A 25,871-nucleotide genomic window follows, 5' to 3' on the forward strand; every position below is an offset into this window, starting at 1 on the left:
ATGACGTTTAGAAATTAATTTGTTTTTGAAAAAGTAGTATAAATTTAATAATCCAGATTATTTTTATTATTTTATTTGATTGTAATTTAAATAGTTGTGGTATTTAGCAAATGTTTTAACAAGTTGTTTATTCTTACAATTATCTATTTGTATTAGTAAATTATTTTTTACAATTTAATTGGCTGAACAATTACTTGAACTTTTCATATTCTGAACTATGAAATGTAAAAAAATAAATTAATTATTTGAAAATTTACAAGTCATCTAAAATAATACATAAAATATACATACACAAATATACAAATGCAATTATACATAAAATTATAAATAAAATAAGAAATTTTCAACGAAAATTTCAGTTTCCGCTTTCAATTAATTCACTTCATTTCCTTTCTCATATTTTAATTTTATGGCTAATGAACTTCCAATTATTCTAACATAAGCAATTTCATGTGCATCTTGCAACAGTTTTTAACTTGATTTCAATACTTTATCAAATATCATTTCAAAAGTATTTAAAAGTTTTATTTTTTCACATTTAAAAGTGCACCATTTGTATATTTAGAAACTGCAAAAAGTTTTTAAAACTGGTTTTTATTTATTTACAAGTAATATATTTACAGAATCTCAAAATGTACACCTAAATAAGTATACTTATATCTACTGTCACCAAATTTAAATACTGCACTATCTGTATATATATATGTATATTCATTTCTTTTTTTCTATTTCGATGTTGTTAGTTAGATATCATTTAGCGAGTAAACAGAGTAATGTAATAAACACTTTATTTGATCATAAGTGCTTCTGATATATTTAAGTATAAGTAAGATTATGGCAAAAATGGAAAAAGCGTTTATCATAAGGAACAATTTTTTGCAGCATTACGAAAAATATTAATTACCTCTACGCAGCAATGCTGCACTTCCTTTTACTAGTAAACACGACGCAACATTTCCGTATTTTAAAACTTTACAATCTGCATGTGTACTCATGAATTAGCGTAATTATGAATAACATTCCTGAGCGTAACTTTAATTTAATAAAAAGTTAAACTAAATTCAATGAAGCATTAAACTGAAATTAAACACATTTTTAATCCAATAAAATCTGTATATTACAGTATAATTTTTCGTCTTTTTTTGCGTTTTATAATACTTTTTTCTAATTATGACAAAAAATTACCTAATATTAGATTTAACAAAGTATCTCATTTTTAATAGAACACATTTATAATCCGCTAGTCATTCTTTCAAAGCGCTTCATGTACATCCTTGTTAGCTGATTCACTAATTAAAAATACATTTACACTTAATTAAAATATTCTTTTATATTTGTATTGTAAAATCCAAATTTACAAATGCAAAGCTCTTGAAGTTTAATTACTGTAACTTGTAAATTAATTTCGCACTCAACTTTTAACAATTTACTGCTTTGCATTTATTTTTTGCATCCAATGGTAACTTTTAAACTTTTTTGAAGACCGTTAAGATTACACTGTTGTTAATAAATTTCGTTTAACGTCTTTACAGATATGGATATTTGAAATTATAAAATTATTTTATTTAAGTAGGATAAAACAAATAAAAGTTGTCAAGTAAAATATGGTTTAGTGCAAAATTAAGAAAAATGGTTTGGGGTATTCTCTCTAACGCACTATAGGAAAAACTTTAAAAAATGAATGGCGCTACACATTCTATATACGTAAAAGATGTGTTTTGAGACGTCTTCAAAAATATAAAGTTATTGAAAATCAATAATTTGCTATTTCTTTTGACTTCATTTGTAATAAAATTTTAAAATATACTAAATATAGTAAATATATAACTTTATTGATAACTATGTAAAATTTGAAGTCAACTTAACAACAATATAATATAAAAATAAAAAACTAATGTAATTATATTTTTAACAGTAATACTTACAAGATCTGGATATCCATGCATATGGTGGATAGCCACTCAATCCCATTAATTGCGTAGGCATGGTTTGCGCAGCTCCGACACCGGTATTAGCAAATAACATTGCGGAAGTTTGATGTGCCTGACTAGCATACCCATTAGCCGGCAAATGTCCATAAGAAGGTATAGGTGCTCCAGAACCCAAACAAGCAGAATTGAATGAATGTGCAGCTGATTGATGATGATAAGGGGAGTCACCTTCCAACTGCTGATTACTTGTTACTGTTCCCAGATTAATTGGTGCAGATGCAGTAGTAGCATTGCTTGGCAAAATGTTTGTTGGTGTTGGAGTCTGTTGAGTCTGTGATGATTCCCCAAAACGATCATAGCTACATTTTAAAAACAACACTAATTATTAAACTGTGAAAATGTGGATTTCAGATTTGATTACCTGCTTGTGCGAAGACTATAAGGATAATAGAAGTGATTCCATTTGTATTGGTCAGCACCGGATGTTGACGTAGCGTACGGTGAGCTTGCACTATTCGTAGCTGTAATGGAGCTTTGCACATTTTGTGTAGCTAGGATAGAAGCAGCTGATGGACAGACAGACTGTGCCGTCACCGGAGCTACTACATTCGAACTTGAAGCAGTGTGATGATGCGTGTACTGGTCTGCGCTGGTATTACTAACACCGTTCACACTTGAAGACAATTCTGGCGGAAAATAGGAATTATGCGTAGCGGCGGCGGCGGCGGCAGCGGCGGCGGCCGCTTGATAAAATGTGCTCATCGTTGGCGAAAGGTAATTTGGTAGCACGTTTAGACCCGTTCACCGAATACTGAATGTTGTCGTTGAAAATTTTACGACCACCACGACAGCGCAGTCGCCAATCAGCAAGTCCAATGTTGGACAAATGTAATGGCAACGAACACAGCAGCCGCCGGAGACCTAGCAGCTTATTCGACCAACTTCAGCGGCTTGCTTTGATCTTCTACAGTAGGCCAAGGCGGACCAATAAATCACTAGCGCTTGAAGTGAAACGTCGCCGCCTAGTAGAAAAAAGCGACCTGATCAAGCAAGCAAGCAGGTGACAGCAACCACTAGCTGACCTTAGACACTTTTCTATGCCCCGCCTCCGTATAGTATAGCTGTTACAGAAATAAAAATTTTTTTAGCAATGTTCTATTGTACTAGAAAAACATAATATCGAAGTTAGCCAATAAGATTACAGTATCCTGCTCTTATACCTATGAACAAGCCAATTTGCTCTCTGATGAATATTTTAAATTTGTCTGTTTAATCTCAGGGGATGATGAAACTGTTTGCCAATGGTATGAGAGTAATTCTCACTTGCTGGACCTTTACAAAGCTCAAGGGGTGTGTCGTTTGTTGCGAACAAATTTCATTACGTTGAATTCGCAGTCAATGACAAGCTTTTGCATTATGACTGATAAATTTTGTCAAAAAATTGTTGTAGAATTTATTCATAAATTCACAAAATGATTATACACTCTTTTTTGATAAAACTAGCCATCTGTTCAAAAAATAGTTTGATATTAAATGATAAATTACTGATGTGCATTAAAATTTAGCCAAATCACAATTTTATTTTCAAAATGTTTGTATAACATTATTTTGAAAAAAACAGCAACAAAAACTCAATGAATAAATGAAATAGAATTGTTCTTTTTTGTTAATAAGCTACTTTTTCTAAAAAAAATAATATAAGAAACCACAAGTTTCATGCAGGAAGCACAATGAAGTAGACTAGTTTGATAAAAATCAATTAAAAAAATGACAGTGTTAATGTAATGATTATTGCTAACTTAATTGAAATAACAACAACAACAGCAATAATAATGATCATAATATCGATATGCATTAAACTGTACATCATGGCATAATACAACATCAGTAGGCTTGACAAAATTTTGTTTTTGCTTATAAAAATTTTTACAGATTATACATACTCCTATCCATACGGTTTTATTTCAAAACTAATTATTGCTTTAAAATAAAAATAATAGAATTTGTTTAACACGAAACATTATGTGAAGAAATTATGTAATGATACACAACAATTGTTCATGTATTTTATTCATGTTAAACAGCAACCTCATTTTTAATGCATATAATATTAAGCTCATTAATAGCAGTTTTCAACATCACTTGAAAACTGGAAGACAAGAACAGAAATGTTCCATCTTTTTTATATGTTAAATCAAAAACAAATGGTAGATGATGTCTTAAAGTTAGATTTAATATTATTATACAAGTGAAATGTTAAAACTGCTGTTGCTAAAATTTCAATTTTAATGGAAAATATTATGCATGTAATGATTCTTTAGCAGCGTCAGAAAGTGCAAAACAGAGGCGCTAATAGCGCTGACAATGATAATCAATGCATGTTTAATACGATACATGCACACTGATAAGTTCTTTTCTTTGAACAACATGAGCATACTGTAAATGAAAAGTTTCATGACCTGAAATGAAAAACTAAAAGTGTGCTTGAAGAAAACAGTTTTTAACAAAAGAAAAGTTCTGCTTTACTTTTCAAACTATGTACAACAGAAAAAGAAACTGAATTGACCTTTCCTTCACCCAGTGTGACATCATGCAATTGAGATGAAAAACATTTTTTTTTCAGAACAGCAGTATCTGTACAAAACAGTGCGCTTTATAATAAAATAGTAGTTGTTTTGTTGCCGTTTTTTGAAATTAAGGTCAAAGCTTTAGAACTGTCGAGAGAGTTCTGTAAAAGTTTTAAACCTATGAGCGTTCATGCAATATTGTCTCACATCTCAATTAAAGTTCTAATCACTTTAGACAACTGTTAAGCAGAGAGAATGTTATTATCTATAATAAAATAAAAAGCACAATTTTTCATATTACAGTATTTAATTTTTGACACTTTAAAGGGCACTTATAAAAAATACAAATCATTTATTTGTCACTATTTTATAATAATGCACGTTAACGGTTACCAAAGGCAACGCTGAAGGGTATTTTTACTGCTCGTTAAAAGTAATTTGATCCTAGAAAAGGTAATCTAGCTGCAAAAGTCAATGGAATTATTGATTTTTTTTGCAACCAAGCCGTAAAAACTAAATGCGACATTTGATTTTCCATTATTCAAATTCAGCTACATGTCATTACTTATAAAAAAACACCAAAATACTCACTTAACGCCTGCTTATTTTTCAAAACAAATGAAACATGCTTTTTATGCCATAGAATTCATAAAAGTATAATAAACAATTTACTAAAAAAGCAGTGATAAAAATTTTACTATTGAAGTTTTACAATATAACACCTGAGTTTTGAAAACGTCTTTTAAACTTTTAAAATATAAAAGTTACGTTTAAGATCTTGCTGTGTGTTATTCATTGGTTTGACAACCTTAGTCACTAATCTTGTAATCACAAATAAGGTTCCATTACTATAAGAAACTCAACATTTTAATAATAAAGTTAATTTTCAAATAAATTTCAATGGACAGAAGTTTCAGTAACCTTTAAAAGTATGCTTTTTGATATAAAGAATCATTCATGCACATTTATTCTAAATCTGAATTCTTTAAATGCTAAGTAATGCAATTCTGTGTCCTTTTAAAAACAGAATATTACTATGTTAATGTTATATTTTAATTAAAAAGAGTGAACGAGCAAGCTGTTACTACTCTTAAAATTCACCCGGGTTATGACGGTTATAAACAACAAATTTTTGTTGACAATAATGATTTGACACAAACAATACTATGATTAGAGTTTACAAAAAAAACCACCTTTATTGTCAACTTTATAAATAAATGGAAGTTGCTTTTAAATGTGGATTAATTACGAATAAAAGTCAATATTAGTGGAATAAATTTTAAAGACATAACAAGAGTAAACTGCATGTTTAACACTACTGAAACAGATTTGCGCGTAAAGTACAAAAACAATAAAACTATATATTAGCTATATAACTTCCAGTACTTACAGTGATTACCAAAGCAATCTATTGGAATTATTAAGTTAGTTACAGCACTGTCTTTATTAGCAAATGTTTTAAAGAGCAGTAAATTTAAAAAATTTTGTAGCCATCTTGCAAATTTATCATGACTTTATTTTACATGAAGATGGCATTTAAAAGAATCACCACCACTACAGTAGGCAGTGCTATGCATTATTATTTGCAGAATATCCAGAAAAGAACAAAATAGCGTTTCATAGTAAATCTTATCAAAGTATACTATAAATAAAAAGATTTTTACTATTATAATACATTTTTCACACTAAATATTACGTAAACGGAAAGTCAGCCTTTAATTTTGTATAACAGCCATTTGTTACAGTTAACATTAATTTCCTATTAATAGTAAACCTTAAATAAATGTACTTATTTTGCAAAATTATTCTGAAGTAATAAAACACTATAAAATGGTCAGGTTTTGATTGAACTTCATCAGTTAATTGCACAATGCTTGATAAATTTGCTTTAAAATCAAATTAAGTGCATTTTTATGTACTTTTAAGTCACACCGTTTTAGCATGCTATTTTAAAAATTACTGTTAAATCTAAAATAAATGAAGCACTTATGAATTAGCGTTATTACTATTTTCTTTAAAAAAATAAAATTTCTAATTTCATGAAAGATATCATAGAATAACACTGCTTTGCAATTTCGAAGATATCATACTTTGACAGTAATGCAAAATGCTTATATCTCACTTACAGAAAATAAAACTGCTTAGGCAATATTAAATAAATTATTTTCTAAAATCTGAATTAAAATTTGATCTTCAATAAATTGGAATGCTTTTGTAAGCTTACTGAAATGCATGCAGCAACTGGCATGCCTTCTAGTTTTCAAGTGAAGAACTCAAAAAATTTTACTTACATATGAATACTGAGAATATAATATAAATATAAACTATCATAGTTATTTTAAAAATAACACGAATCTTTCAAAACTGTATTTACAATACACAGTTCTACATGCAATTTAATTGCTTCTAAAAAGATATCTTGCATATTACATTTTCATATTTTATAAATGGATTAGTAGTAAACAGTTAACGTTTGGTTAATGCAAATTACACTAAATTATAAAATTTCTGTAAAATTAAGATAAGGGCCTTCTTGCACAGTAGACAAGTTTAGTCAGTATGTTAAGAAAATTTCAAATGCTGTGGGAGTTTCATTGATATAAGATGATACTCTTTAACAAATTTCAGTGCTACCTATTGTTAAGCAATATCAGATTTATGCAAGCAATGAAAAGGTTTTCAGCTAATTTTTTTCCAACGAAAAAAACTCTTTATCGTTTCACTAACAACTGCTCAGCATAATAACAAGCATGGTTAATAGTTAAAGTGACTTCCCATTCAAAGATAATAGGCTCATTATACCAAAACTTCCCAGATGATATCCGGGCATATCTTTTGTTTATTGTTGTTTAAATTGATGTAAAATGGAAGTAAATTTCCATTATTTTTACAGAAACATACAAAAAGATGTTGAAACCTCATTTTACAGAAAATACGAGACTGTACTGCATTAATTTGAAAAAATAAGTATTTCTTTTTATAAATTTACTTAGTACATAAAAATATGAAATAAACATTTGTTAAATGTTTATTGCAATAATTTATCCTTATATTCTTATTAGAATAAAGTGTAATAGTTCGATTCACCGGTGAAAGCATAATGATTAAAATATGACATTAAAAGTGGTCAGCAATTACTCATGAAAATTTGACAACAATAATAATGCAGTAAATAAAATATTTACGTTCAAAGCATTAAATGCAAATAATTTTACTTGAGAAATTTTTAGCCACATGCTATATGCTTGCCTTGTTAAGTCACATTTCAGATTCTATGACTTTTTTAAAGTTTAATATACTGAAGAGTAAATAGCAACACAGCTTCAATAAATCAACACGCATTCTGATCTATAAAAGCAGTCATTAAAACATTTAAACTGTTTAATATATAATAAAAGAAAAATATTTTTTTCTTATAGTTAACATAAAATGAGTACATCCATATATTTCCTTATTTATATTATTCATTTTTTAAGAACAAAATAAAAACAAAAATTTTACATACATGCATTTTCACTTCTGCAAACAGCTTGATTCATTTTTTAATAATGTTCTTTTATTAATACAAATTAGTTGTTTTCTCTCTATCTGATTGCAAAATATACTTAAATCAATAATGATGATAATGATAAATGTAATGAGCAGCTGTTTAATTATTTAAAATAATACCTTATGCCTTTCTAAAACTATTGAAATAAAATTTATCCTCTCCAAATGCCTATTATTTAAAGTAGAAATTAAAAAAATATCTGAATCAATTTTAGCATATTTATTCTGCAATAAAATGTAAAATTAATTTCAATGAAATGATGCAATTTGGAAAATATTTAAATGAAATCTATAAAACAAATTGCAAAAATGCATAACTAATACTGCACTTGTAAAGCAAACTTGCAAGCTTTATCAGTGTTAAGAACAACAACTTGCCAGTAATAACAATTTCATGAAAGAATTTAAATTAACATAAATTTTGATTAAAAGAGGAAGAGTTTTCTTATTTGAAAATAAGTCCTCATAATTAATAATATTTGTAAATAAAAGTTACATTCTGCACTAAAAGAAAATTTCACTAAACGTAAAAAACATTTTGATTATAATTTTTAAATAAATCTTTTTATTATTTTTAACAAAAACAGATAATTTTTGCAAAAGATTTGCATATCGCTGCCCTTCAACGTGCAACATCAACAAGTTCAAAAGTGAGAAGCTTTGAACAGTTTGCAAAAGTGAAACTTTTTCTTCTACACAAAAGCATTGAAAAAAAAATATTTACATACATTATTATATTATGCAAATACATGAAAAAAAGAGCACATTAAAATTTGTATCCTTTCTAAATAAATATTCCTGCATGAAAGCAATATTTTAAAATTTACAAGCATTATGCAAATTGAAATGACAAAATGCGCAGTGGCATTTTGAAGAAGAATTAGCTAGTTGTCCGCCGAATGCAGGCAAGCAAGCAAGAATCTACACAAATTGGTCGATAGTGGCAATATATATTTCAATTGAGCGCCGTTTATGGCGTTGCAAATGGGCAATTAAAAATAGGAAAATGGTTACCTTTTGGCCAAAAAGAGTTCAAGCAAGGGCACGGTGGACGTTTTTACAAGCCGCCTGGAGCCAACAAACAGCAACAGCTTCGATCAAAGTTGATCAGATTAAAAATCATTTCCCCATTCAATGAGGGGGAGACAGAAAGACACACACACACAGAGAGAGAGAAACAGAGAGTGAAAGAGTGAGACTGACTGACTTGGCAAAGGGAAATTGGCGCCCAAGTGTCCGGACGGCGGTCGAAAAATTTGCCTCTTCCGGATCCGCATGTTTATTGCGTCGTAAAGTGTTGACGAGAGTTGCTGCTTGATTCAAGTGAAACAATGCGGCGCTTTTCTCACGAGGCGCTTGCAAAAGCCGGCCGGCGGAAACGGTGGTCGAGAATAAAGACGGGTAATAAAAAGCGTGATTTACGCGATGCCTCTATACGACCGCTTTCCTTTTACCAATCGTCCTGCAAGCTGAAATGCAAACCTCCGCTATTAGCTTCTTCACTTTCTTTATTTTTTGCACATACCTATGGAAATATGTAAAGCTTGCATAATCATAATACATCCATATCATGTAATATGACACATCAACAGCGTATGTATATTCGACTTTACTGGTTGGGCATTTTTACCTCTCATCTCATTTGCTTCTTCTAAGCTGAATAATTTTAGTAGCTTTATGCCATGATGTTATTTTTGCTTTTTTTCTTTCGTTTTTATGTCTCTATTTTTCTTTCGCTACCCCTTTTGCTCTCTGGCGTGCGCTCTTTCAGTTTTGGCCGCTAGGCGAAAAATTGTTTTCGATCAAACAACAGCGGCAAGATCAAACAAGCTGACGAACCTGCTTGCCCATGGCAGTTACGGTCATAAATCACAAGCACGACTGTGAAAAATCTATACGCCATCGTCGCTGCTAACCGACATACCCCTATCGACCAACTGGCATCAGTATCCTCATCTTTTTTCTCATTCATCCCATTGATTATGATGTTATTTTTTTATTGAAAATTTACAATTCATTCATTCATTCATTCATATTCATTCAATCATTCATTGCTATTAAAAAAATTTGTTTAATAATTTGAATTCTTTTTCACATCCCTCCTAAATTATACCTGCCCCAAAATACTGTAATACATTTCTGCTGAAGTGATATGATGGCCGTGTCGACACTGACCTCTTTTATACTCTACTGGCTGACTAGACACTAGTCGTCGGTCGGGATCGCTTTGTCGCTTTTAATAGCTGTCCTGACCAAGCACGACACCAAATGAATCATTCTGCGAAAACTTTTCCCATCTTATATCCCACACTAGAGATAAGCACACAGCTCCAATTTATCATTACTGGCTCTGATCGAATATACAATAATACAAAAATTCAAATATTATCATTATTAAATTCCTTTCGTTTTAACTTGCTGAAATTATTTCTGTTGTAAAATGTCAAAAAAGATTTTGTTTTAAAAATACAACATATCCATATTTTCTGGAAAAATTATTAGATATCATTGGGCTGTGATTAGACGATGTTCAATTCGTTAGAAATGAGAGATGCAATTTCAAAAATTTTCTCCAGCCGGACAGATTTTTCTTGTAAAATAATTTTCAGTATCTCAGATGGACCAAATTGAAGAAAATTTTGCTAAAAAGTATAGTATAATTTTTTCTTCAGTGTTTTAAAATATATCATTTTATTAATGATGATAAATTGTCCTTGTGGTAACAACAAATCAATATAAGCCACAAAAAATTTCATTTTATTTATTAGAGATGTCGAATAATTAAAGCAACAAAACTATGCAATAGTGTAAATAATTGAAAATACTGGAACAATTTTGCTAAAATAGTTGTATGAACTTGTTGTCATGATCAAAATAACATGCATGACATAAAAATGGTGCAGCTATTTGTAGTACTGCTTTAAGAAAATTGTACTCCACCAAATGATGTTTCCACTTGAAATGCGCTAATGTTTACAAGCTGCCACTGCATATTCCTATTCTGCAAATCATTGCAATGTAAAGGAAAATTGTACATTTTAATATTTTGTACATTATGCAGCAAATTGTCCTAGGATAAAACTGCTGCAAGTGTTGAAGTCGGAATATTAATTTGCACAGCATTCATTTTGTCAACTTAAGTTTAACTGATATATTATGGTTATAAAATTTTAATGTAGATAAATAAAAAAATTTAAATTTTAATTCATTGTTTGCAACTTACTGATTTTAATTAAAAAAAATCTAAGATTACAAATTTGTGATAATTTCTACTATGCTAATTTTGTACATTACAGTAAATAATACATTAATAAACTGATATGAAAAGTAAACATAAAATTTCTTTAAAATATTCTTAGCCATAACTGAAGCATTGAGTCTTTTCCGTTTAAAAGCAGTGTTGCAAAATTAAAATTAAACAGCGTGAAGTTGCATGTAATTTTTAGTTGCAATAATATATTTAAAATTTCCAAGAAAATCTTATTTAAATTAGTTTGAAATAAATAAATATATGTATAATATTATATGTAAATTTTCATGTGTATTTAGATCTACCTTATTGTGCAGAATATGATTATGTATGGCATAAATCAGGAAAGATTCTCTGATACCATGTTAAATAAGTCTATTTAAAAATTATTATATATGCAGAATTTTAAAATTACTTTTTCAGCAATTTACATTTGTATTAAAAATTTAAATTTCTTTCTTCAATGTAAATTGCATTTGAATTTAAACAAAAAACCAGCGATAAACGTAGCTTAAACCATAATGCAATTACAATTTTTATTATTGCTTTTTATTGTTCATCATGAAATCTATTAATGATTTTATTCATTTCCTTTTACTGTTAAAAATTGTCTTTTTTGAAACGTTCACAAATTAATTAATTTAGTAAAACTTATTCTGTATCATTGCATTTATTTATATGCTGTGATAAAACTTCTCGATTAAAAATGTGATACAAAAATTATGCACAGTTGTATAGAGAATGCTAACTGTACAAATTGCATTAGTAATATCTGAAAATGCTATTGTACTTTAAATTTTACACATAGTAAAATATTTTTGTTAAAAAATTTTAAATCCATTATACCTGAGATTAATTTTCACAGTAATGTAGTGATAATGATATCATGAAACAAAATTATGATTTTTTGTAATTTTGAAAAAATTATTTCATGTTTTTTTAATTTATGCACAAATAAATTATTTTAGTATAATATTACATGTGGTATAATTTTGTTTTGTTTTACTTTACATAAATAAAGCAAAATTGAATGCATAGATATAATTCACTGCATATTAATGCGCAACCATGTCACTTAAATATTGCTGTTTGCTTAAATGAATAATAAGTCTTTGAGTTTGACAATGAACTGCTGAAAAATGAATTATACTTTTAATGAAACGTTCTTTCCTACAATATACGATAAGCATGAATGGATTATATTACTATCAGTCATTATAAATTATTTGACATAGTTTTATAAATTTAAATAAATATAGAATTCCGTTGGGAATCTACTTTTGCATTTCATATTGGAAAGTGCTGATAAACGTGCAAATAAATATATACAGTTGCTTAAGTTCTTGCAATTTTTTATGTTTAGAAATTATCCATCTTTTAAAATTAATTAAAAAAATGTCAAAATAATAATAAAAACTTTACTATTTTTTAGTATGATTTATTTTGAAATATATTTTTATAGCTTTTTCATTTCATTAGCAATCTTTCTCTGAATCTTCTTCGAATGATTTACCCCAAGCTGAATTATTATATTTTACATCAAATCATTGCAAAAGATAATTCGCAATAATTAATCATGAAAGTTTATATCTTTCACAGATCATTATTTTACAATAAGTTTTGCAAATTTTATAAATTTAAATACATCGGAATCTAATTTTCGGCTTTATTCACATCAAAGAAATATTTACTACTTTTTAAATGTACTAATTCTTTTGTAAAAGCATTCCGCAACACGTTAAAACACGTGACTCTTCAGCATAAGTTTTGTTGTTTTCAATATAAAGAATTGCTAACGATGAACAGCTAAAACAATAAAATTTCTTAATTATCAAGATGCTCAGCATTTGAGTATGTTTAAAAGTTTTTATTGCCAACACTCCAGACAGCCTAATTTTTATAACTCTTTAATTGCGTTTGAAATATTTAGAATTCATCTGCTATGCAGAAAGAAAGATTTTATGATGTTTAAAAAAAGTGCATTTTTTCTTAGCTATCTGGTAATTAAGCTTTTATAGCTAGGATGTGAATGTTGTTTACCACAAAACATCCATGTGCTCTTTTTCATTATGCTTTATTACTTTCTTTTGATAAACAGCGGTTGTTTGAAGTTTTAAACTGCATTACTTTGGCAAGCAGGAAAATTTTACTTCGAATTTGAGGAATTGTTTGATGGAACTTTAAATACATCCTTTGCTGGTGGATAGAAAATGTGCATTTCAAAATTGCCGAATGCTGAAAACAGAAATTTAATTTCATCTGAAATTCATTCAACAAATATACAAATTTATAAGCTGACTACAAAAATTATAAAGAAATGGATGTCAATTTTTTCACTGAAATTAGTGCTTTTGTTCATCTTGCTGTCTGTTATTTTATCAAAAATGAAGCTTAATAAAGTAACCTTCTGTAAGCTAATTTTCTTTTCAAATTAAAAAATTATTTTTGTTGAAAAATTTTTAAGTGATGATTTATTTTAAAGGTCACACATGAAATCAATACCTATTTTGAAATGCAATAAATTTTCTTATAAAACACAATGAATTTGATTTCTTTTAAATGTTGTCATTCATCACATAAATTAAGATTGTTATTTATGCTTTTATGCTTCATATTGTTTCTAGTAAACAAACAGTTTTTATAATTAAAAATAAAAATTTCAGTATTGCTTTAAGAAATATTACTTGATAAACTTAATTATATCAAGAAGAAGGTAAAAAATCATTAATTTTTATTAAAACTTTTCATTAGCTAGAAGAGCTTTACAATTTATATGATTTCAATACTTCATTATTTCTGTAATGTAAAATCACAGTGCACTAAAATTAAAAATTACATTTATTTTTTTTCATGAAATAGGACTTTAATAATAAATGTACGAGTTATTTATCACATTGCTTTATTCAGAAAAAATTTGCTTTTTTACATTAATTTAATAAGATTCTGCAAGCGGAGACAAGTAAATGTGATCAGTAGTTAAAATAAAAAATTAAATATCAAAATTAAAATAAAAATAATATCAAAAGCTAATATAGCAAAACTATATTTTTCATGCAATAATTTAATTTGATTTAGCTATGCTAAATTTATTTAAAATTTCTGCTGCAGTTCAAAAGCATATAATATTTTTAATTTTTTCTTGAAAATTTTGATGCCTTGAATTTCTAAAGCATTGTCATAACTGAATCATTAAAATTTAAGCCAAGGAAGATAAATATTGCTTCTGAATGTAATAAAATAGTACATTTTATAAATTAAGCTCAGTGAGTTTATTTACGTCAAATTTCCGTCATTTTAATTAATGATTTACAATGCTGATTATATTGACTGAAAATATCAAGGGAGTACTTCAACATTTTCTGAATATTTAATTGTAATCTTTAAAAAGTTAATTTAATTTAATAACACTTCATGAACTATTTTCATTCTTTTAGCTTCCTTTGATCATAGGTTGGCGTCAAAGTTAAAAATTGTATTAAAATGCAAAGCATTTAAATGCATGTTATAAAATAAAAGCTTCATTCTTTGTTTTAGAACACAAATTCTTAAATTTCACAAATCCTGAAATGAAGTTTCATATTGCTTAATCTTAGAAAAATTTAACAATTAAAGTTCTTTAAAAAATGATGTGTTATAATACATATTGCAATAAGATATATATATATATATATATATATATATTAAAATTGAAAGATTATAACAACAGCAAATAGTCTTTGTGTAAAAAGGAGAAGATTATAACTTAAACATTTACATTAAAGTTTATAACTACTGCTATGTAAAAACATTTTTTAATGTTTACAGTATTTCTGATTATTCTGAGTCTGATCAGTATATTATGTGACTAGAACGTCATGCTGATTTTATGTTAAACACCTGCATACAGTAATCCATGCAGCCTCCAGCAGTTTCATTCACTTTTGTAGAATTTTTGATAAATATGAATATATTATTTGCGCAGAAAAGAATTCAACTAATTTATAAGAATTGTTAAAAAGTTTTTGTTCATGTATTAATAAATGTTGGATTATATTTTGTTGGTCTGTAAGTGTAAAATCAAAAGTGGGATAATTGCAGTTGAATGTTTTTCAATTTATAACGTTAAAAATACTCAAGTTTAAAAAAAGGTTTAGCATCTGAATACAAGAAATTATAAACTACACATGTGATTTTAAAAGAAACTGCTTCTGAAGATGAATATTCCCAAGACAGAAGCTGTTAAATAGACATGAGCTGCTTTAAACATGCACACAACAAATGCTTATTTTTGATACTTTTTTTCAAGTCTTTACTGTGATGAAATAATGCTGGAAAATTCTAGTGATTGCTTATGAAATAAGATGTATGCAACACTTATAAAACTGTATCTAACAATAGCCATTTCTGTTTCAAACAGCTTTGCTCTTGTTAGGGAGGAGCAGATGGCTCTTTAAAGAAGTACAATTCAAATTGTAGCCCAACAGATGTTCATCGCAAAGCATATGTCGAAATTAAGATAAACAAAATAAAATTCAAAGTTTTGTCTATAACAATAGCATACAGATTGTTTTGCAAAAAATAATATTATTCAGTTAATATTTTTATTTGATTTGTACTGATTCAGCGTCATGAAATTTAAAACAATCAAAATTCAGACAGTCCAGCCAGAGTAGCTCAATAGTAAATCTAAGCCATCTTTGTCAGGATCTTTCATGTCACAACATTGGAGCACATTAAAAAGCAATAAATTTTTATTAAAAGGCCAAAAAATTAGGCCGGTTAATGCTAATTACAAGGGCAAGAATATTATACAATAATACAATACATTTTATTTAGCATCGGCAAAAAGGTAACGATTGCAAAGTCACCAGCTACAAAATTTTCAAGTCACCTTTCTTGGTGCATGCTATTGTATACATTCAAATGAACGCTGTTAAAAATGATTGAAGCTTTAAATGTTTTTTATATTTGATTTGCTTTGTATGTATGAAGTTCCATAAATGCTGTAGCTGGAAGTTGTTATCTTGAATTGTGTTTTACGCATCAACACACGAGCTTGGTCTATGTTATGTAAAGCAAAATTATGCACGTTGCATTTCATGAATAATGAAAATTAACAAGTTTTAAAAATGATTGATGCTTTCTTTCATCTGCAGAATATTATAAATAAAAACTAAGTTGACGATTAAAACTGGTGAATTATATGATATGGTGAAAAAATCTTTGTATTTTATTTCATAAATCAGGTTTTACAAATTATATTTTATTCATAAATCGTAAAATGCTTAGAAAGCAGCAAAAGTTAGCAGCTTGTTTTTTCCGCATTTATTAAAAATTTCATGGAAAAATAAGAACTATTAAAAATAATTGAGGGTACTGTGTTAAAATCATTATTAAAAACTAGACATTTTCAGCATCTGTCCGTTACAAAAGTATATGCATTTCACTGCAAAATGTCATTTTATTACAATAAAAAATAATAAATAAAATATTCTGGCATATAAATACACTGTGTTTGTAAGTAGCGGTTTTTAATACCCAAAATGAAAAAGCAAGAAGTAAAAATAATTATGAGAAAATATATTGAATAAGTTTTATTTGTTCAAAATATAATGCTTGAATAGTGATTATGTTTTCATACAACATGTTTAGAAAAAATGACTGTTCAAAAAATTGAAGTGGTAAAGCTTCTTAGCGTATTGCTTCTTCATCATTGACAGTTGTAACATACTGTCTTTTTCGTCTAAAAAAAATTCCATGCTGTCAACTGTAAATAGTTCGAAATGTATATAAATATATCAAAATATTTAGTTTTATAAATGATTTTCAATGTGTTTTAAAATTTTAGAACTCATCAAGTTAAAAATAAAGATAAAATGTTTCAAATTTAATTTTTATTGTATAATTATAATTATAAATGTGATAAACATATTAAATACAAATATTCTGTCATAAATAAATTAAAAGTATTAATGTAGCTTTTGTATAAAAACACTGAAATAACAATAAAAGATTGTGTCACTATTTGTCAGGCACAAGGTAATCATACACAGATGTCATCCGGCAGCCTGATTTTAGCAATATGGAAACTAAGTAGCAGAACTTGAACAAAGCAACTTTTTGTTAGCATAAAACTGAGATGAACTGCATGAATGCTGAAACTGACTTTTTGAAATTAAAATATCTTCTATGGATTTTATAACTCAGGCCTTGTTTAACAGCAGATTTTCAATATTTTATTATTTATTATATTTGAAACAAAAAACAGAAAGTAGTAACAAAGAATTCAGTTTTGTTTTTCATAACTTTTACTTACTGATGAAAAATCTGCAAGATTTTATAATGCTTGCATTGTTTTTCTTAAAAGCTTGTTTGGATTTGAATTATTATTATCATCATTATTCTTAGTCTGCTTGTCTATAAATTTAAATAATATGATTTGCACTAGTGATCAATAATAAGTCATACTGTAACTTCCGTGAAGCAGATGACAGCTTATGCTATGGAAATCTACTGTAAACTTCTGCATTTAAAAGTTAATTGAAATTTTAATAATCGCTGCATTGAAATTGCATAATATTGTCCCATCATTTTAACTTTAATCCAAAGTAAAAATATACGTCTAAGTATTCAAGACTTGAACTTTAAAATTTTTTAACATAATCATTAAATTTTATGTGAACTACATTCTAGATTATTATGCACATTTCAACTGATAGCTAAAGGTAAAAATGCAACATTTCGTAACAACATGATATATGTTTTTTTACAATATTTTATTCTTCTTAACTATGCAGTAAAAATGAAATGAATTTTATGTTGAGATACAGAAATACTAGTAATTAACAAAACTGAAATAATTAAAAAAACATTGAATCATTATGAAAGCAGAGCAGAATAATATATGAAACTGATAAATAAACTGTATAAATTTTGTCTCTGTCATGCACAACTGTTCCCAGTTTCTAACTGCAACAGTTTTTGATTTCATAAATAAATAATACAAATTAATGTTATCCAGCAGTTCATGTAAATAAATTATATCAAAGTGTCAATAGTGATCCTTAAGACTCTTACGTCTAATAACATTTTAGAAATCGATCTTATTTTACATAATTAACAAGATAAATCAAATCATATAAAAAATATTTTTAATGCCTTTAATAATCAATACTTTCAAATGCAGTAATTGTAATCATCAAGAAATTCAATGATGAATGTTTTTGATGAAATACATGATGAATCCATGCAAAATAAAGTCATGCATATCTTATTATTGTATATCTTTCGAGTAAATGATTGATATTATGCTTATATATGTCAATATATTTACAATATGTATGTAGTTTTATTTATATGTGATGTAAGACGCCACACTTGCAGACTTCATCCATTAGCTTATAATTTACTTCTTCAATGTTTTGAAAAATCATAAATAAAAAATACATTAAATTTCAAACGCTTTTTTTAAACGCATTTTTAATTTTTGAAATCAATTTGCTAAATGTAAAGTATGATAATTTATAAAATTGTAACATTTGCTATTTTAACTAATTCTTTCATTCTATCAAATTATTTAAAATTCAAAGTGGGGCTTCCATAACAAATAATTTGGCAAAATACAATCAAACGTGGTTAAGTGCACATGGAATTTCACATTTGGCAAGAATTTCCATGCACTAATCCAAGTTGTGCACTTACCAAAAGTTGGGAATTATGCAGAGTAAATGAAAGAAGTAATGACTTCAAATTTGCACGTAGGTAGGTTTGATGTGAAAAGATGTCCATTTGTCCATGTAAAATAGTCAGAAATGTAGGTTTGAATTACATTTTGTAGTAGCAGCGATACCAGCTGATCTTCAATTCCGTTTAGGTTTGTCTGATTTATGCTGTTTTTGTAAAAATATGACTGAATTCTCACCAAATCTGCGACTGCTTCTTTGTGAGTAACTTCCTGGGAAAGTAGTAGTTGTTTTGACTTTTGCCTAGCTCACCTTGCCTGTGATACGCGTGCTTATTCTGATATAGGGAACAGTAAATTTTGCCGAGTATCAATAGTTGTTATGGCTGATGATAAACGTAAAGCGGCCAAGAATGCGCCTGTTGTGCACTTAAGGACTACATATTGTGAACAGTGAATCCCGTCGACCCAGGCAAAACGATGTACTTAACCAATTTGTGAACTTATTCATTATTTTACCATACAATTAACTACAGAGAATTTTGTAAGGTCAAAATTTTGTGCACATAAGGGAAATGTGCACTTATCCAAGTTCGACTGTATCTATAACTGCATTTATTTCTTATTTAAATCATCAGTGTCTCATGATTTATAATATTCATGCTTTATGCATATTTAGTTAATTATTTTGAAATATTCCATAGAGTTTGACCAGGCTAAACATTATTTTTTAGCATTTATTTTTTCATTCACTTATAAGAAGCATGCCTAAAATTTAAATTTGCTCATTTTCACAGTATGCTTTTTTAATGATGCAGTATGAAGTTACCTTGACATTCATTAACTGCAAGAAGGGTTTTATTTTATAATTTTGAAATAAATAAAAACTGAAAAACAATTTTATTTAATTTAGAATAACTTTTTTTTAATTTTCATGTAAGGAAAACACATGAGAAGAAGCAGCTATTTGAAAATTGTCAGTATATTTATAAATTTAGCAGTAGCTGAAACTAAGATTCAAGATTGAACCATCATGCTTATTAATAGAAATAAATATTAATGTTGCAAAAAACAGACAATTAATGTTTAAATATTTAATATTTTAATACTGGAAATTAATATTTTCAACTTTCAACTGCAAAAATTATCTTGCGAAATTTTAACTCATATAAATTGCTCAGTTTAAACAGATTTTTGTGCTTTTACACATTTAATTATGCATACATGCCATTAGTAAATCTAATATATAATTTTGAAAAAAATCAATAAACTTCAGCTGCAAACGCATAATTTTTTCCTTTTATATCCACATCTTTTCAGATTAGTAAATTTTAAATGTATTAAGTCAAGATGTACAGTTGCCTGTTATTAAAGTACAAAATTAAACATACTTACAAAAACGAAATGTTTTGATGTTTATTCATAGCATTTTATTTTTTACTTTTAAAAGTGTTTTCAATTTAACCACTTGAAATAATAGTTTAAAGCAGGCACAAGATTAATATGTGCAAATAAGTAATAAGCAGCAAATCATGAGGCGTTTGTGCTAGTTGAAGAGATAACTTGCTTTCAAAATAATATTAAGAAGCCACGAAAGCTGTTGCACTTAAATGATTATTATTAAATATTATATTGTAAATTCTTTAAATGTTATTTCATTACTTATGAATATTTTAAAAACATATAATGAAATATAATAATTTAAGTTTAAAAAGACATGAAGCAAAACACAGAAAGTTAGCATTTATTATTAAATGATATTTATTGATAAAGAATCAATTTCTGTTAATGTTCTGAATTTAAATGCTAAATGCTATAAATTTTAAGAATAACTGAGAAATAAATGAAAGAATACGCTGGAAAAAGCAACTTATTCGATGGTGCTTGACGCAGACCACCAACAACTTACTGTAGTCCAGAAGGAAACAGCAACGAGTAGTGATTCATGAAGTAAAGAGCACATTTTTCATCTAACATTCGGATGCATTGATGAACGTTTGGGTTGCTATTGGTTAGTGTGGGTAAAAGCAAAAGGACGCCGCCGCCTTTCCCAGCCAAGCCAGACGCAAATAATTCTTCAAATGACAGCGCTGCCGTCAGCGGCTATGAATTATGATTTGATGTTGCTTTACATCAAGGCAGCATTGCGGCAATGAATTAAATTTAACGACATTTTTATTGTCGTAGCGGCAGCATTTATCCTAGCAGATGTTCAATGCGGTGAATGCTGATTGGTCAGTCAGATCACGTGACCTGTTTTCAACCTGCGAACTGTCGGTGCTTTCAGTTTGCGCGCTTATTTTACAATTATGTAAGCTGTTCTTTATCACCGCTTTATTTTTCTGTTGTAATGTATTGTATATGATTTATCAAATAAATGCATCCTGGTTTGACTGTGACCAAAATGGACGAAGGCAACTATTGGTACAGCAATTTTTACGCCCCCACAGCTGCAGCGGCTGCGGCAGCCGCTGCTGTAGTAGCAGGACATCATCACCATCACCATTACAGTCAAGCAACGGCAGAGAGTAGTAATTCATTAGCAATGCTAAGATCACAATCAAGCACAACATCAGCTACAACTTCAGTTACTTCTTCCACATCAGCATTGTCTGCTTCATCTCCCTCATCATCTGCCATAAGCAGTAATGTTCCTTTCAGTTATTCACAGTCAATGTCACATTTTGCAAACAAGCATGCTGGGCAGACAAGCAGCAGTAACAGCATAGGCCAGTTTGGTCGAAACGAAAATGGCTCTACATTCGAGCATGGCCAGTTTCAATTACAGGCCGCAGGAGCTAATCCAGCAACGAATTTTTTCTATTCAGCTGCATCGAAGTATGGAAGAAATCTTGTTGGTCCTTTGGATTTTTTTGGAAGTCCTGCTGCTGCGGCTGCTGCGGCTGCTGAATCCCTGCTTGTAAATCAAGCTTATTCGTGTGCGGCTGAAGCTGCGGTTGCTGTGGCAAATCAAGCTGGCTCAGCTAATGCATTTCAAACTTCCAATGTCATGCTCTCCCCTGATGATCAAATAAAACGACGCTCATTGTTTCCGTGGATGAAATTAACAGGTAAGTTTTAAGTTTTTTTATTAATTGCAAATATTTCAGCTGTATTTTTATGACATATAATCTGATATACCTTGTGTGACATGCGGAATTTTTTTCCAGTGAAAAAGGGGTTCTGAACGTTTTGTACATTGAGCATGTGCGCATACAATTTCTAATGTGCTGTTGTTTCCAATATAAATGTAAAGCTAAAAATATTCTATTTAGTGTATATGCAAATTACATTAAGGATATGGTAAATGGAAACTGGCTTAAAAATATTCACCATTTTAGTACGGTTAGAGGTTTAATGATGTCAACTTTATAGCTAATTATGACTGTTTCATTAATAAAGTTTTAGAACAGTTTTAGTTGTGATTTGCTGCCTGAAATTATTAAGAAATGATTCATACATTTTTGCATATTTTTATCTAATTGCAATACATTCATTACATTTATTACAACAGATGCATTTGTACTGAGTGAGCATAGTTTTTGTGCAGTGATGAAGGACACAGTGAAATACTTTCTGAAACCGAACAATGATGAAAAAAGTAGGTTGATTAAATGAAATTTCAAATGCAAAAATGATGTAATTTTTTGCTTAAATTTTTTAAAGAATTGCAATTTATACAAAAAATGGGACAAAACATTTGACGTAACAGAAGTAAGAGCAGCATTTTTGCAACTAAGAAATTATTGTAAATAGACATTATAACTTAAAGTTATTAATATTTGATTACAATTAAATGCTGATTCGAGGAGACTGATTTGCTCTTTTATGAATTTTAAGTAATATCAATAACGTTGTTTTGACTGTTTTTTTAGATTGACTTTTAGCATGAAAATTTGCATTTTAGCTTAAGATGAATTAAAAAATTTTTGTAAATCCAAAAGATTTTTCTTAAATTGTTGCAAACTTTAATTAGGCATGTTATTATTAATATTATTTGAATAAAACGTCACTTATTGCGCAATGTTTAGCAGCTTCATGGTATACATAAGCAGTTTGACATCAGAATGTCATGTGTCGATAAAACAGCATTTACCGAATGTTAGTTAACGGGAGTAGATGAGACTGTGTACACATATTTACGAATTTTCATCTATTTGTTTATTTTAACACTGACACTGTTGTGTAGGATGAACAGCGTTTCAAGTGACGCATATTTAAAGAAGCAACAACATTAATAATAAATGGAGCCGGAACTGAAAATTTCTTTCCTTGAAATAAGATTTTTGAGATAAAATTGTAACGTTTGTTCTTTTCAGAAGATTAAATTTTAAATGAAGCAAACTTTCAAAGATTTTTTGACAGTACTTTAATATAAATCGGTAGTTGATTCTGTTCAAAACTGAATCTTAAATTTATTACAGATACTTGATTAATTTGATTGAATACTCTAATTTGTAGAGATTTTTACATTTAACTACAAATTAATCATATTCATGCAGTATGTTTTTAATTTCTGCAGTGATTTCAGTTTGCAATAGTAGAAGCAACAGTAGTAGTTTAAGTGAGAAGTTTCTAAGTATATTTCAGACAAAGAAAAAAAAATGTGTAGCATATGCTTAGCATGTTGTTGCCGTTGCATTTGATGCTTGATGACTTTTAAAAAATGCATTTTGAAATCTTCCTCTTCCACATCTTTGAGATGAAAAAGATCTCGGGATATTGACGCATAAGTATTTTTCTGTTTTTTACCGTTCTTTTTATTTTTTGGTATAATTTAAAATGAGGCCGAGTTAGGCAAAGGCAAGCACTTGCGGCTGGCTATCAATAAAAACGTCGTCATACTAGTCAAAGATAAGAAACAGTGTGCTCAAACGATTCTTTGCCTAAGGTAATTTTCGACGACTGTGATCAGTGCCGCCGCTCTGTAGTGACAGGACAATTGCGATTGCGGTTGTTGAAGAAGAACAAGAAGAAGAAGAAGAAGAAGTCCCTCAAGATAAATTGTTGAAGCAGCAGCGTCAGTTTTGAAATTGAATTTCCTAACACTCACGCAACAAGCAAATATATTTAAAAAAATGTTAAATTAAAAAATTTAAATATCAAACAATTAAACATACAACAATAGCACTTATCGTATGCCGACGGGTAAATGATGAGGTCTTGAAAATTGCATGTTGAAAATCACTTTTATTGTCAAGGTCGCTCGCTGTGCATTGGCGTTGTTTTGCATGTCAGCGGTTTGAAAAATGCGTCATAAATGTTTTTAAAGCTGCAAAAACTTACTTTAAAAATGTTATGTTTAATTTTAAAATTGTGAAATTCACAAGAATTATTAATCTCATTGATAAATTATATATAAATATCTACAGAAATGTATATTTGTAAAGTGTTTATTGTTTAAAAATTATTAAATATTTGATGACGTAAACAAAAAAAAAAGGAAAAAAGCAGTTTCCATTTATTTATTTATTTATTTACTTACTTTTCATGTTGGTGTTTTAGAGAGCATGTCAAAGCAGATGTTGCGTTTGTTTATTTTATAGTTTATGGTAAGGTTTAATGTTTGTCTGTTGTTAATTTTTATGAAGCACTGTAAATGATATTATTAATATGAAAGCAGTGGTATAGTACCAATGGTTGAGATAAAATTATGCGACGCATTGATTCAAGCTAACAGGCAGATGAGGGGGAGTAATTTTTTCTTTTAGAAATGACTTTAAAAAATGAATTGTTAATTTTGATTGAAGGAATGAATACTTGGGAAGTTCTTTTCGAAGTAAGGCTAATTTTTAATATTGCACTAATAGAGATGATGAAACGAATTTGTTTTATGTTTCCATTTGGAAATTATTGATCAGCAGTGGCTTTCTTCACATGCTGCGCAATGCGCTACTGAATGAATATTGAATTAAGTTGAGCTTCATCGTCAAATGAAATAATCTTCATCAATTATTCTCCACTTTAAAATTATTCCACTAATGATAATACACTTTTCATCATTTTTACTATTTTCTGATGTTAATTTAATCCAATTCTTGAGTTTCATTCATCTGTATCACTTTGTGTTGTATGCTGTTTCACTACATGCTATAAAAGCGCAACTACTGTTTCCAGTTTTGCAAGCATTGTACAGTTTTTTTTAATCTGCACTTCAAATATTTCATATTTTCCATGTTTTTATTTTTGAAAACAAAAGCAAATCTTATAAGGAAGTAAATAAACTTCTTTGACAAATCATCTCCACTTCCTTAAATGTTTTAAATGATTTGTCGAGAAAGCTGACCAAAAAAAATAACGCATAAAATTTCGTGTTGCAATTTTTATGGGTTATCATAAACGTGCATCGTTGCATAAAAATTTCCACATCTATACACTAGTAGAATTGCATTTTTGAACTTCCGTTTTATACAAAAATTAATTTAAATAATAAAAAAAAACAACCAACCTATAGCAACTATGTGGAAAGTATAACAATGCATGCATGATATTGAATATGAGTATTTATTTATTTATTTATTTTATTTTTGTCATGTCTGAAATAGAAGAGGTGTTTTATGAAAATGTTTCAGTATTGTTGTTATTGATATTTTACAATTTTATTTGGATTTTTATAAAAATTATTCCAAACCGGTTAGAGGAAACGTTATCATTATCATTATTATTATTATTATTATTATTATTATTAATTATCATTGCATCCTGAAAGTGTCTGCATTTTTGATTTCAAAGCTAACCGGCATTGGTGAAAATTCCTTTTGATCATCATCATCATCATCAATTAGTGAAAGCGAGATTTCGTTGTCCTGCTTTGGCAAAGTTCGATGTTCAGCAAAATTTATTGCCCACCTGGCTTCGTTATTGCTCATATGTGCATGCATTCATCAATGCATGTTTTTAAATAAACTAAATTT

General features: G+C 28.4%; 6 protein-coding genes across 6 annotated transcripts; 3 read left to right on the plus strand and 3 right to left on the minus strand.

Moving 5' to 3' along the window:
• Positions 1–617: 617 nt before the first annotated feature.
• Tsp_06372 (hypothetical protein) lies at positions 618–2,473 on the minus strand. The gene is made up of 4 exons (XM_003378404.1): positions 2,353–2,473; positions 1,926–2,309; positions 905–979; positions 618–691 (listed from the first exon to the last, which is right to left on the minus strand). Exons 1-4 carry the CDS (start codon positions 2,471–2,473, stop codon positions 618–620), a joined length of 654 nt encoding a protein of 217 aa, XP_003378452.1.
• Positions 2,474–7,362: 4,889 nt separating this feature from the next.
• On the plus strand, positions 7,363–9,185 carry Tsp_06371 (hypothetical protein). The gene is made up of 3 exons (XM_003378405.1): positions 7,363–7,368; positions 8,635–8,724; positions 8,910–9,185. Exons 1-3 carry the CDS (start codon positions 7,363–7,365, stop codon positions 9,183–9,185), a joined length of 372 nt encoding a protein of 123 aa, XP_003378453.1.
• Positions 9,186–13,003: 3,818 nt separating this feature from the next.
• Positions 13,004–13,515, minus strand: Tsp_06370 (hypothetical protein). The gene is made up of 2 exons (XM_003378406.1): positions 13,448–13,515; positions 13,004–13,103 (listed from the first exon to the last, which is right to left on the minus strand). The coding sequence occupies exons 1-2, from the start codon at positions 13,513–13,515 to the stop codon at positions 13,004–13,006; spliced, it is 168 nt and encodes a 55-aa protein (XP_003378454.1).
• A 99-nt stretch (positions 13,516–13,614) lies between these two features.
• Tsp_06369 (hypothetical protein) lies at positions 13,615–17,383 on the plus strand. The gene is made up of 6 exons (XM_003378407.1): positions 13,615–13,666; positions 14,238–14,256; positions 15,932–15,956; positions 16,113–16,208; positions 16,691–16,708; positions 17,255–17,383. The coding sequence occupies exons 1-6, from the start codon at positions 13,615–13,617 to the stop codon at positions 17,381–17,383; spliced, it is 339 nt and encodes a 112-aa protein (XP_003378455.1).
• A 1,607-nt stretch (positions 17,384–18,990) lies between these two features.
• On the minus strand, positions 18,991–20,920 carry Tsp_06368 (putative multidrug ABC transporter). The gene is made up of 2 exons (XM_003378408.1): positions 20,867–20,920; positions 18,991–19,230 (listed from the first exon to the last, which is right to left on the minus strand). Exons 1-2 carry the CDS (start codon positions 20,918–20,920, stop codon positions 18,991–18,993), a joined length of 294 nt encoding a protein of 97 aa, XP_003378456.1.
• Positions 20,921–21,361: 441 nt separating this feature from the next.
• On the plus strand, positions 21,362–22,081 carry Tsp_06367 (conserved hypothetical protein). Its single transcript, XM_003378409.1, has 3 exons — positions 21,362–21,836; positions 21,909–22,028; positions 22,068–22,081. Exons 1-3 carry the CDS (start codon positions 21,362–21,364, stop codon positions 22,079–22,081), a joined length of 609 nt encoding a protein of 202 aa, XP_003378457.1.
• The last annotated feature ends 3,790 nt before the right edge of the window (positions 22,082–25,871 follow it).

The sequence above is a fragment of the Trichinella spiralis genome (genome assembly GCF_000181795.1).
Source record: "Trichinella spiralis strain ISS 195 chromosome Unknown Scfld4, whole genome shotgun sequence".
Lineage (NCBI taxonomy): Eukaryota > Metazoa > Nematoda > Enoplea > Trichinellida > Trichinellidae > Trichinella > Trichinella spiralis.